General features: G+C 43.2%; 1 protein-coding gene across 7 annotated transcripts in view; it reads left to right on the top strand.

The window, feature by feature from the left end:
• Ten-a (tenascin accessory) overlaps nt 1–14,346 on the top strand; it is a 336,505-nt gene that overhangs the window by 248,316 nt on the left and 73,843 nt on the right. For all 7 annotated transcript variants that reach the window (XM_065481647.1, XM_065481650.1, XM_065481649.1 and 4 more), the window contains one exon: nt 5,624–5,771. In XM_065481647.1, coding sequence (XP_065337719.1) covers nt 5,624–5,771 — 148 coding nt within the window. The remainder of the gene's footprint in view (nt 1–5,623; nt 5,772–14,346) is intronic.

Genomic DNA, 14,346 nt, shown 5'->3' with positions numbered 1-14,346 from the left:
TTTGCTGCGCCGTCATAACACGAAATAAATTAGTTTGAGGTCGTGGGCACCACAAGAAAAGAGCAGAAAAGCAAACACATTTAATACACGTCTTAAATCCGATAAAATTTTTGTGTTTGTTCGAATACGCATCATATATACATTTTTTCTTGTCTTCGTGTCAAGAGCAAAGTCTGCAGTTTTCTGCTGAATTAAATGGAATATTGACATTCCGCTTGTCTGGTCATAAAACGTTTTGCATTCATGGTTTATTTTTCCTGCACTAACAAACAAGCACAGACAGTAAGCCATTTGCAAAATGCTGCGGTTTTTGCATTAATTTATTAAAAGCGGTATGAAATTCTCATTTTGTATTCCGTTTCCGCGTGATCGCCGCCGAGCTTTTATGCAGCCTGCTGCACTTAGTCTTTATTAAAAGTGCTGCTGCGTGGGTTGCATATCAAGTGGTCCGCATCTCATTTGCCTCGTTTGCGGATTGTGAAAAAGCATGGGTAATAATTTTGCATTCCACCGCTTTTTACATGCATAAAAGGACCGAAATTAATATATTCAGACGCAAAAGTACACGAGCCGCTTTGAATGATCAATCGACACACACGTATCTACATTTCTCGCGACAAAGCACCGAATGCTAAATGAGGCAGAGGTGATTAAATTTGACCCGTTATTAGCCGGGGCTTTTCAACTGACGCAGCATTCGGCAGGCAATTTTTCTGTGTGATGTCCGCAACTGAATTTGACATTGCAATATTGGCACAGCGAGGCTGCAGGTAAATTTTATCAGCCCAACCGCCGGTATAATCCAATTTGCAGTCTTATTAACCGTCGATTGGTGCAGTAAATTCACTCGTGGCGCGCGCTTATTGTTCCAATTTTCCGCTCCACCAAGACCGATATAGCAGTCGGCCTTATTGCTGAACAGTAATGAAATCATTTCAGCTCAATATTGGTTTTGCATGTCAGCGAGTGGGCTCAAAAATGGAAGCACTCGCGTGTGTTGCACGATTTCTGCGCGCAGCAGAAAAATTTCATTATTACAATTCAATAATCTGGCTTTAATAAAAGGGAGTGCGGCAGAATGTGATACGTCTCTCTGCTCTCTCTCCACTCACTCATCCTTCGAGCTGGCTGATAAAACTGAATTATTTCAAAGTGGTTTTGCCTACGTATGAATACGTACGTGTGAGTGAACCAGAAGCACTCTCACAAAGGCAACCGCTGGAACAAAACGATGAGAGTTCCTGAACGCGGATCTTGTAATTGCATTTTCTTAGATAAGCAGGAAGCAATAATAATTTCATTATTGTACGTTTCCAGGCCAGTAAAGACTGCCTTGCCTCTCATAATGCGAGCCGAAGAGGAGATAGAAAGAGTACTTTTTTATGGGAAATCTCATTTCAGCCCGACGAAAGAAATCCTGGAATGAATTGCAATAAAATTATTGCAAATACGAAATTATAAATAAAGCTTCTTGGCTTTGAGAAAATATCGAGCGAAAACTTTTTTAATTATATTTGTCGTCAAAGGAGAAGCAGAGCAAAGCTTTTCCCCTTCTCAGCCGAATAATATATATATAAAGCTCCCTCGCGCGCTGATTTCCTTCGCGTTTGTGCTCATTTATAATGCCGCGCCTCAGGCCTGATATCGCAGAGAAAAAGCGGCCCTCTCTCTTTCGCCTGCCTTTTTCGCTCCGAATGATTGCGTTTTGATAAAAAAAGACTACCCTGGGCGGTGTCAGAATTGGAAATAAGAAAAGTTTGTGTAGGAAATTAAAATAGTTCACGGCCCTTGCCTCGAAATACCGTCCACTTCGCAGGGGAAATCGGACTCGAAACACGTCATTCCGGAGCACTCAACGGTGAACATTCCAAACGAAAATGTGCGTTCTTTCAAAAAAGGTGCTGCGCTCCATGCGAAAATGATAATTTTGGGTAAAAGCCAAAAGAGCGGTGCCATCAACATCGGAAATTTATAGACGTCAAAATACATTGAGCGTGTTATTTGTTGGAATTCGGTATTTAAAAGGTAAAATGGAACCATTCTGCGCGCTTTTTGTCATAGGGGGAAACTTGCTCTAGTGGAGATCAACGCAAAACCTTTTGCTGAATGTGCAATATTGTACAGAAAATTTAGTATGAATTGATCAATCGCCAGTAAACTTCTAACGGCGTAGCTGCATTTTAAAATTATAATATGTGTTAAGTAAAACTGGACAGAAGCCAGCGGAATTCGATGTGTAATGAAAATTTATAGTGTTCGGTAAACGTCAACCGTGCCATTTGTTGGAATTTAAATTAAAATAAAAGATTGAAATTATCGCTCGAGCAGTTACAACAGGAACGCACTGAAAAGAATTGACGTCGATGAATTGTGCGAAACAAAAAGCGATTCGATTTGTTTCAGAGTGCAGCACAGCGCAGATTATTTTTAAATTTATTAGCGACGGCGGGTGAGAGAGGACGGAATATCTGCACTGCTGGGCACAATGGCAGCTAAAGCTCTCTCGCAATTGCGGTCGGGCTCACACAGAGCACTTACATTATTATTCCAGTGTCGCCATCCGCTCTTTGCCGCCCCGAATGCGAGTGGAAAAAATAAATTTGATAAATATTTGATTTGATGCGCGTGCTGCTTGATATTAACATAACTTCACTCCGGGGCGTAGTGAAATGTAACACAGCAGCCAGGCCGGCATTACAGCGTGTCTGCAGCGCACCGCGGCATTCTGGTGAGCACAGCCACCTCATGAGGGACCTATTTTTCGCTATTATTATTGTGGCGTGGCGTGGCGCGACAAAATGAATGCAAAGTTTCCAGACGGCAACGACGTGTTCTTTCGGAAAACACAGCCCGCAGCATTCAATTTAGCCTGAATGTGAAAAGTCCATTTGGGAGGTGCTCTGCTTGAAAAGAGCTTTTGCGGACTGTGTATACGGTGTGTACCAAGATTCTTCAACAAAGGCTTGTATGGTTTTAACGGTTTTAAACTCGCGCTGCTCTCAACTTTTACAAATGGAAATAATTGTGCTGTTTTCCCAGCAGCTTTTTGATGAAGAATAAACAACAATGTCGTATATATCAAATTACTCATTGTTTCTCATTAAAATTGTAGCTCTAGGCATTCCTGCAAATTCTAGACTAAACAACATCACTGGGAAAATAAATATATTAACCGTTCTGACCGTTCTAAAAATTTAAATTATGTTTCATACAATTTCTGGTCCAGTAAATGTAGATATCATTTCTCATAAATAAATTGTGAGTTATATAAGGTCATCAAAAACACGTGTTCCCCGTTTAAGACCTATTAATTGGAATGTTTTGCAGATCATTTATTTACAAATTTGCATTTTGCTCTACCTCTGAAACGAAACACGCAGCAGAGAGGTTGGTATATTTTATGATCTGAATACCTTGCTAAGAGATAAATGTAGCAACAATTACGAACCGCAACCCTTCAATTACCAGTAATAACCGGCATAATTGGTTTGCGTCCGTGTAAAATGCTAATTAGGTCATCGGTTGAAAGTTGCGGCTTCCAAAGTGAAATAATGGGTTGGCTGCTCTGCGAAAAAGTGGCTCTGGAGTCGGTCCAATGGATCGATGGTGCGATTCCTGCCCACCCCGCCGCTGAAATTAGCTTCATTCTGTTGCCTCACAGCGTCAATTTTCCGATACCACCACTGGCAAGTTGAACAATTGAAATAGCTGCATTGACAGTGTCTCGTGGAAGGGAGCGAGTAGGAATTTCAACTCCTCGAGACGTGACTTTTCCGCCGCGGGTCTGAATTGCATTCTTGCAGTCTTGACGTCCGGGTCCCGCGACTGCTGGCGCATCTCTGCCGAGCGGAAGGAGGCTGACACCAGCCGTGTCCAATTGGCCCCTTGCTGGAATTGCATTAAATTTTTCCACTAGCTTGCAGCCGCGGGCACCAAGTTGAAGGAAATGGTGCCACTTTTCCTTCGAAGTGAACCTTGTTTGCGTTGAGTTTTAGAAAAGGAAAAGCCAAAACGATTTTCAATGCGGAAAAAAGAAAAATTATGTATGGTTCATTAATTTTTCATTGCATTGAAAATTTTTCAAGTTAGATTTTTTTATAATGTCAGCTGTCGACTTCAAAACATTAGACCTAAAAATTGTTTTGGCTAATAAGATTTCCTAGTTAGTTAAAAAATTGTGGAAAGTAGTTTAAATTCACCAAAGTAAATCATCAGAGTTTTAATTTCTTACTGAGCAATAACAGAGTATAATTATAATTCCCCAAGAATTTACGTTTACAGCAGAAATTTATTAAGATATAGGCAGCAAGTTCTTCCTCAGAAAAAAAACTACTGGATCGTAATGCGCTAGAGTGACCGTAAAATATTGACGGGAAAGTAACTTTTCAACGAGCATTTGGTTGTGTTCTTGCGATTTGGGAAGCATTTATTTCTTTGTCGGGAATATTAAGCCAGCAATTCTAATCTGCTTAAGGTTTCAAGTCGTTTTTCATTTGACAGTCAGCAAGTCGAAACTGTCGGCATTGAAAGGAAAGTTATTATTCTCAAAACACGAGACATTGCGAAGCAATTTTCAAAGTCGTGGAACAAGGGAGCGAATATTGTTGTGCCGAGCTATTCTGAAGTGACGATAGCAACTTTCTGGAGTATTTGCGAATTTCCGCGAGCTCGACGTCTTCGTCGAGTGCAATGAATATTAGTTTCATTATATGCTGTCGTCGTCAGCGGCGGCGACGGCTGTATGTGTTTGTATGTGACCCTTTCTCTCCCTCTCGAAGCAGCAGGCGGCGCTTTGAGGCGCCTCTCGCAAAATAATCCGGCATGCAAAGAGGAGCAGGATATTGCTTTCCAACTTGAGCAGTACAACACAGCACTGTGGCGGGGAGACACACAGGAAAAAAGACGCCCAGTTCTTTTCTCGTAACTTTTACAAATACAATTAAATGAGTATATATGCAGCACTCATGACCGACTCATTGGTGTTGCGATTTTACCCCTGGTCGGGTTGCTCGATGAAAGGCTGCTACGCAAATAGAATATAACTTTTGTAATTACGAGAGATCGGCAAAAGTTTTGCAAACGAGCTGAGCTGGCGTGAGGCATGGCGACGAAATAAAAAACGCACATGCAGAAGAAAGAGAAGCGTGAAAATGAGAGGGGATTTATTTACCATTATACCACGGGTATAATCTTGTCAGCATGAAAGTAGGATGATGGGATTTCCTCGCACCTCATCCGCTCGCTCTGCTTTTTACAAACTGCCGTCGCCAACGCCGACCGAGAAGTTGCCGCGCGCGCTGCGACTTCATTCGCGAACGAGCGAGCGAGCGACTCCATAATCTTGTAAACTTTGCAAAGTTTTTTAACTCTCCGACGGTTCCTCCGGCCTCCCCCTTGACACCAGTGCGACCGCGTTTTCCGTGTTTACAGATTTGCGCCGGCGAAATTTATTATGCTTGGAAATTTCCTAATTTAAATATTCAAACACACGAGAAAATACGCCGCTGCGGAGCCTAACTAAGGCGCTTGTGGGCAAAAGTTTTCACCTAAATTCTGCATAATTAATTAATTTTGAATTTGCAAATTTCTTTTTGGTGCTAACTTCCCGTTCTTTGTGTTGCAGAATACCTGATGTCGGGTAGTCCGCGGACCTACCCTGCAAAGTCCCCCAAGTCCCCGATGGGACCTGGCGGGATGATGGCCGGCAAAGACTTCATGCAACCGGAAGGACTGAGCAGTAGCAAAACCAACACGCTCAGCAGCCAACACCGGTGAGTACATAATGCAATCCTCTCGAGAGGATGTGTGTTTTTCAGGGTCCGCAATTTTCTGCGGAATTCGGCATTCATGCGATGCCCTTTTAAGTCCTAAAAGGGGTGACTTTTGTTGTGTTTGGTGCACGAAATGGGCCCGACGGCACGAGTGAAATATGGACTGCCAAGATGACCATATTATTGTGACAGAGTCTATATCTCTTTCTGTTATTTACGACGAAGCACGCTCTTGCCTAGCTAGCGTTTATTTCGCCTCTAAACGCACTGGGGCGAATTTCGAACGCGCCTTTCGCATCGCCTAACATGAGGAGTTATCATCCATAATGTTTTACTGTTGGTGGGAAATAATAATTTATTGCCCATCAGATTGGCAAACAAAGAATGACAGAAATATTGCGGTTCCTCGTGTCTATACCTGAAAAGGCCAGCCCAAAGTAGATTTTGAAGTCCTTTTGTCGGCGGATGGATAAAGAGTATTGATTAATATTTGAAATACGCCCCTGGTGGGCCTATTTCACAGCTGGGTTGCGTGATAATAATTAATCCCCAAATGTGCCGATTCACCTCTTCGTAGCATGCAGAGCCGGCAATATTTCACGCCGACCTCTTTTTTTCCCGAGAAATGCAAATCCATTTTCACAGCATTACTCGCAGAGCGGCGCTGGAGCGGGTCGGTCGTTTTTTTTTCACGCGAGTCAAGAGCAGTAATTCACAAAGGCAGTCAGTCAGTCATGCAATGATAATAAAAAATTTAGTGCGCACGCCTCAGCTTCCCAATTTTCGGGCTGCAGTGCAGCTGATGCTATCTGCCTGTCATTTCGGCTGTGCGCTGCGTAAATGATGAGAGAGAGAGAGAGAGAGAGCGCGCGCGGCTCCTCTCTCACTCCGCCGTTCCGCTGCACGGGCGGGGGTATTTATTGCGATTCGGTGCAAGATAATGTGCCGCGCGCTCTTTAAAATTATCACTCGCTAGAGACCGGCTCTGTGTTGTTCGGTCGGGAAAGAGCGCCGGCGAATATGCTCAAAGCCGGTGGCGCACATTGCATGCACATTCACTCTGCGCTTAATGTCTGATTCAATGATAAATTAAATTGGTGTGTATGGCCAGCCGGTGCTAAACAAGATTTACGCGAGCAAAGACATCGCCAAAACGGGACCGTATGTGCGGTCGGCACAAGGAGCATGCTCAGCCGGCTAAATGAGCTGCAAATGAAGTCATTACTATTATAGCCACACTTAACGCTCTAATGGAGCACACATACTCACTGATACAACAGCACAATTTTCAAAAGAAGTTTAAACGCTTTTGATAATAAGTTAAAAAAATATTATTTTACCAGAGTCAAATATATTTTAATTATTTTTCACAAAATTGACCAAAGGAGCCTAATGTTATCATAACTAAATCTAATTAATTTATTATATGGTACACTCTATTGATATGTGGATGTTAAACAACAATTTCATTTAACTCTACCTCGTTGACAAAAAATTGAAAATGGTAAAGATATTTAATCTCATTGAATACCATTATATGACAATCATTTGTTTCTAAAATTAGTAGACGCTCCCAATTATTAATCCTATAATCCTACGAATTGTTGGATCATTCCTTCTTAACAAAATTCAATTTTGTCTAACTGACGATACAATAATAATAATTTGTCTTATTAAAAATACTGTTTTGACCTGTTTAATTATTGATTTGCATTCCAGTTTAATGAGAAACAAGTACGAAAAGATGTACCAATGGCCTCTTTTCAAAACATTTTACAACGTTCTCTATTTTTACTCTCGTCATTTTTCCGCTCGTTGCGGCTTTGCAGGGGCTTTTTCATCATTTTTGTAGAGCAAAAGGCCACTCTGATGGATTTTTGCGGCCGTGCTTTGATAGCACTGGAGCCACAGAGGCCACCGCTGCTGCCTTTAGAACTAGAAATTTCATTTAATGATGGTTTTTGCAAACACTCGACCAACCGCAGCAGCCGGCAAACAAAATGTATAAAATTTACTCACGCGTGTGCACGTATGCAATAATAATTTCCGTTAAAACAGCGTGGTGACAGTTTTGAAATCAGCGCTGTCAAGCCAGGTATCACAGCGGCGAAATTTAGAGCTGTGGGGTCTGCGCGTAACACAAAAATGTCGCCGGTCGGCCGGCGGGGCCTGTCATTTTAATTTTGCGATTAATAAATCTCCCTAGCGGTTCGAACAGGTAATTTATACCGGCGAGTTAAAAACGTCCAGCGTGAAAACGTTATTGATTGATTGGCCGACGGGATCGCCGTTCGGCAATGTTGCTGCAAATGCACTTCCATTTTGAACACGTGCGTATACGAAATTCAATTCCAGCTAAAAGCAGCAACATTTTGACGATTTTTTCATCAAAACTAATGGCGGGTGGATATAATTTGAATTTAATTTACTCGACATCATAGCAATTATCCTTTGTAATCCGCTCTACCGTACACAGGTAATTATAATATAAACAGGATTACCTTAGTAAAATGGGCCTTGTTTGAGGATAATAAACCCAAAATATAGGTGTGCGTTTTTTTACTTTCGAGTAGCCATCTTTGGGATGGACCCCGATTTCATTGCAATAAAAACTGCGGTAAAGTGCAGAGACGAACTAATTTCCATTCTAATATATGCCTTCATACACCCTTCAATATTTACATACTCGCCAAATTAATTCAAAATCATAATGAATACATAGCTGAAATTACACGAATCAGCAGTGCATCCGATCCGAATCGCACTCGGCCGAGCACATAATAATTCGCCAGCCGAATTTGAATGGATGCCAGGGGACGAGAGTAACGCAAAAGTACATACATAGAGCCGCGCTATATTGCCCAGGCAGCAACGAGGGGAGTTTTTGCTGTGCAAATTGAGAGGATAGGACGGTTGGAATTGAAAGGGCGCGCACTCAGGCAGACTGCTGCTGAGCAAGGCAAGAGCGTCCGAAGTCGGTGTTCGACCGGCCGATGCGAGGGATGATCTTGCGTGGCATCGTCCGCTGAGAATTTTCAATGAAGAGGGCAAATAATTCCTAGGGGAGACTGCCAACAGCAGCATTTCCACTGTCTGCACGCGTCTTTTTTGCCTGTGGAGCCGCGCAGTCGGAAGAAGGCCGCACATAGTAATTATGCCTCGCCGATATCAAATCCCTAGCTCCCGTGTGCGATGTGTGGCTGTGTTTGAGTTAACGATTAGGCTGCCAGCAATTAAGGCCACTCGCAATTTCACGCAACGCATGCATCGCCGTGCATTAATGCGTCGAATTTGCGCTCCCCTCACGCATTTTATGCGCGCCTTTTCCGTCGGCAGATCCTCGCTCGCTCGCTACCAAGATAATCTGCATGAACGGCGTGCGTGCCGCGCCGTGGATTCGCCGCTCACCACCCGCCCGCCACTCTGCATCCTATTTCCTGTGCTCGCAGTCCCCGCATATTGAGAGTTGTCTGTGTGCGCGATAAATAAAGCAGTGCCGAACGCACGCGTCGGCGAAAATGTGCTGATATGACTTCTGCGGCTCCGTATCGTGGTGCTGCGAGGATTGTGCGGGCTGCCAGACAGAAGTGGAGGATAGAAAGTGACTACCCGCGAGGATCAAGTTGTTCCAAAGGGGATTTTGCGCCAGTCTGATTTGACGACTTCCCGCCAAGCGTAATTTGCATGCAGGACATTCGTCAATCAGCTCAAATACATTTTGGCTTTTTGATTAACAAAGTTAATTCAAATCCTAGCGTCCATCCCGACTCTATCTTCTCTCAAGACTACTCTACGCACTGGAATTTAAAAATAATAATTGGATTTATGAAAAAGTCCATGATGGAATTTGCTACTAAGAAAATATTGAGCCAGAATCTAGTTTTTCGCAATATTCCCGACAATTCCCCCCCCCCCCCCCCCCCCGCCTGGTGGTCCTAATTTACATCGGTGCACATCGATGAAAGTCGTCGATTTCAATAAATGCACCAATTTCTGAAACGAATTTCCAAGAGGAAAATTAAAAATTCTGTTCCACCATTAGCGTCACTCTTCAGTTTAACTTTAGCGCCTGATCCAGCCAGGCAGCTTTGTACACCGTCATTACATTTTGATAACATCATCGACCCATTAAGCATTTCGTTCTGAAATGCGTCATAACGAATCGTAAATTTCACTCCTTGTATAAAAAATAGGCTGCGAACACAAAAACAATAAACAATCTGCTCCGCCCTCTTTCTAATGTTCATCAAGCATGCAAGCAAAAATGCCGCAACCTCGCCGCGCGTGCACTTTCCACTCACAATGCGAGATTTTAAAAGCCGACGGTGCGTGCCTGCGTGATTATCATTATTTGTATCGCTCACTCTCTCTCTCTCTCACACACATATACTCATCCTCTGCCGGCAAGCAAAGTGCTCTGATAATTACATCAGACGCCGACAGTCGCCCCGCGAGGAAGGAGAGGGCGTGGAAAAAGCGAGCTTTCATTTATAATAATGCCTAGCTAGATAGGAGGACAAACCCGTGGCAAATGCCGCGAACATATTTTGCGCATGCATGAATGCGAGAGAAAAATATGAGTGGCCATTTGCACCGTGTCCCCTCTGCTCTGCAGCCCGTTTTGATTGATATTTTAAAGAGACATAGACAGGAAGAGGACACAAAACCATCAGGCCCGGCCAAAGAGAATTTTTTATTCGCGTCTTTGAGCGAGACAAACGCGCTCGGTGCTAAATTAAGCGTGCTTGTTCCCATAGCGATGGCTATCAGCAAAGTGCGCCTGAATTATGAGTGAGTATGCAACCGGGGCGTCGCGTCGGACAAGCAGGTTGCCTGCTTCCCACGGAAAATTTCTCAGCAAGGCGGAAATTCTGTTCTGGAGCAGTTTAAAACACTTCTGCTCGCATTTCCTGCACCAGAGTGAAGTTAAACCCTGACTGCATACTTGATTCAGCTGAAGTAAAGTCTCGCAAGAATTGTTCTTAGAAGAAGGAAATGGAAGCCAACTCATCTGCTTTTTTACTTTCTACAAATCTGCAGTGAAACAGGAAAAAACATTTTAAATAGTCAATGTACATTGCACAGTGCATAAATTCAATTGTTGATATGGCACCTAACGAATTCAGACCGCTGGCGAACATGAAGAAAATTGCGCGTAACTACAGATAGAAGCTTCGATTGGATAATCTAAGTACTTTTTATCCTTGTGAAGCGTCGTAATCCACAATTCTTGCTGCTCGCAATGTTGGAATTCGTTCAATTACGCAGTAACTGGGTTAATTTTCATTACCAGTTGTTGCTCCTCAGCAGCTGTGTGGGCAAAAGTCGATTTTCAACCATTCTTTTGAACAATTCCAGCGTGTCGAGATAAGCCGAAGAGTGCGCGCAATCTTGGTCTTTAAGAGCAAATCTCAAAGCTGCGCAGTGCGAAGTAACTTGTTCTTTGGCAATAATAGTAAGTTCTTACGGCTCTGGAGAGCAACTAGACAAGCCTGAAAAGCACAAGACCAGTCTGAGAAGGCAATATCCCGTAACAAATTGTGACATTTTACGCAAGTGGAGATGCAATCACCGCAAGATTTATTCTCGCCAGAGAACAAATTTCCCTCTCGTGCAGCACCCAATAGTGGAAATTGAATTTTGGGGTGTCTGCCTGCTTAAGTGAGATCTAGTTTTTTTTTAAAAAAAATATTCTGTTTGAATGTGCTGCTGACAGGAAAGTGATATTGTCATACTAAAGTTGGCAAGAACCTAATTAAAAAAAAAATATGTAAAATACTGCATAGGAAATTCTTCCATGGTGTTGTTCGGCTTGATTCCGCTTAATTGCAAGTCTTTTTTGCATCTGGTAATTAGTGGCAAAAATCTTTTCACTTGCGCGTGTGCATTCAGCTTTCATCCGGCACGCTTTCACTGCGAGTGAAGAAGGCAATAATTCCTGCGTACGCTCCGCGTTAATGAGCGAGATAAAATAAGGGGTTGAGCATTTATCACTACAGTAATTAATTTTCCCCCGCGCAGAGGCACTCTCGCTCGCATATGTACACATGGGCTCATATATGAATTTTCATTTGGAGGAGCAGTGTGTCGGTGTTATTTGGCACAGAAGCCATTAGGGCTGATTAAAACTGCGCTGTCAAATGAGTTATAAGATTGCGAGAACGTGACGTCGCATGGATTGTAATGCAGTAATGAGACATCCATCGGGTGTAATGGCGCCTATTATTGCTGTTTTATTGGATCGTAACACTGCCTGACGAGAAAGGGTCGAAGCAGATAAACACACCAGGCTCAAGATGCGCTCCGCGTTTCTATTTTCGAAAATCTGGGGCAAATGTTGCTTTCCATGGCTTATTTATTTAGATGCGGCTACTGGATTGCATTGATTTTATGCGCGAAAAGATTGGTTCGAGATTGCCGGGGAATCGTAAAGGATCGATGTATTGCAACAAGGCAGGCGAGCCTCTTGAGAAACGAGCGCGCAATCAGAGAAAACGGAATGTCTGTCGGAATGTGATCAATTCAAATGATTTTTATGCACAGAAAGCTGTGAGAAATGATGGCAGATCTGCAACAAAGAGGCATTGGCTATCCTCACATTTCGCTGGTAAAAATTACATCACTAAACGGACGGATCCATGAAAATCGGGAAAATCGATAATGGCATAAATTTATTATAATCATTGCTATTAAGAAACTATTACAGATGCTCGATTATTTCATTAATTTGATAATTACTTTCAGTGTCGTAAATGGATATTAACTAAATGTGAAAATTTCCCCCTTAACGAATCTCAATCGTCTGAGAGTCCATTGTTTCCCCCATTTAAATCGAAATAAGTCTGGTTTGCTCTTAGTGGTGTGTATTGTATTTGATGCAACAAAAAAAGGACGCATTGATTTCTCGGTGGAAAGTCTGAGGCGCTCAGAATTTGCTGGTGGCTGTAAGTTTTGTTCCCGGCAAAGCGGGTTTCGCGTGTGCGAGAGTAAAAATAAATTCCGCCACAATACACACACACATATTGTTCTCGAAAACAAATTCCAGGGTACACAGCAGTGGCAGCAGTGGTGCGGCGGCGGCGGCGGCAGTGGCACCATATTGTGTGTACATACACTCTCTCACATCAGCAGCAGCACACAGTCAGAGCGAAGCCTCTATTGTTTGCGTTCACGCAGAGCGCAAATTTACACTGAAACGAGCTCGGCACTCAATTTTTCTAATTAACTCCATTGCGCAGAATTAACGCGCGCGCGCCACGAGACCGACTATGTGCGCGAGCAACAATACGTCCTTGTTTGGCGTGATTGCGCTGGCGAAAAAGGAAAAAGCACCCGGTACCGACACAAGGCTAAATGGAAAATGACGATGACGACGACTCTTGCCTCCGTGCTTAATGAGAAAATAATTTTGAGAGATGGTGTGCCGGCGTGTTTCGCGTGTTTGCGAAGGGCGGAAGCTTCATTATCAGATTTGCTGCTTGAATATTTCACGCATGATTTGCTCGGCAGACGAGACTTGTGTGTACAAATACGTGCTAAGTCGGGATTTGGCGGAGGAGACGCAATTTGCAGCGTGCACGGCTTGAAAGCGCCATTTTTCGAGCGATGCCGCGATCGATACCACCGCCTGGATCAAAGCGCCTGAAAAAATGACGCGCGCGGTGTTGCAGTTTTACCACTTTTGCTTTTAAGAGAGACACTAAAGTCGCGTTCGCAAGAAGTGTTGCTCAAGCAAAAGAAATAGGCAGATTTCCAGCCTGACAGACCCCTGGGAACGCGAACATTTAGGCACTTTAAGAACCATAAAAATGCAGTTTTCTGACAGTTGGGGGGATCTTTAGGCCGCCTAAATCCTGGGGCGGCGTGAAAAAAATGTTTCCATCCCCTCGATTTAGCATACAAGACAGCCGACCTATTATCAAATCTATTTTACAATTTTGCAGTTTAGAAACAACATTAACAAGTTTAGTGCATCATAAAATTTTATCATCAGTCTTTACCTTTACCGAGAGCAGAGAGTTCTCATGCAAAACTTTTAATAGCATAGCTGCTTCTATCTAAATCATTGTCATCAAAACAGTGGCCTAATTGCCGTGCGGTCGTTAATTATTATTCACAGAGACCGCACAGGGACTAGCCAAGAAAAAAAGCGGCCCAGAGCACACCATGTATGTACAGAGCGGCGCGTAGTTATATACCTGGCGACATGTAGAGCGTAATATTGTGTGTTGCTTGAATTCAGAGCACAACACTGCCGGGCGGCGAAATTACATTTTGGAATTCGCGTCACGTCCAGCCGTGTTCGTCCTTTATAGTAAATTATAATGCAGGCGGTATTAAATAATATGGGACGGCGGCGGTGCGACAAAATTTTCATCAGACCAGCGGTTAGGTGACATTGCTCGCATCTGACGCTTTCCGAAAGCCGGGTAAAAGGATTCGTTGGAAAGAGGGCGACACACACACGCCGGGATAAACGAACCACGAAAAGATACACATCGATCAGATCAATTCCAAAAAAATTCAAAATAGTTCTCAATTTACGCAGTATGCTGATTCTGAGAACTGAGAAGTT

The sequence above is a fragment of the Cloeon dipterum genome, chromosome 2 (assembly GCF_949628265.1).
Source record: "Cloeon dipterum chromosome 2, ieCloDipt1.1, whole genome shotgun sequence".
Lineage (NCBI taxonomy): Eukaryota > Metazoa > Arthropoda > Insecta > Ephemeroptera > Baetidae > Cloeon > Cloeon dipterum.
This window is presented reverse-complemented; position numbering and strand designations above follow the sequence as displayed.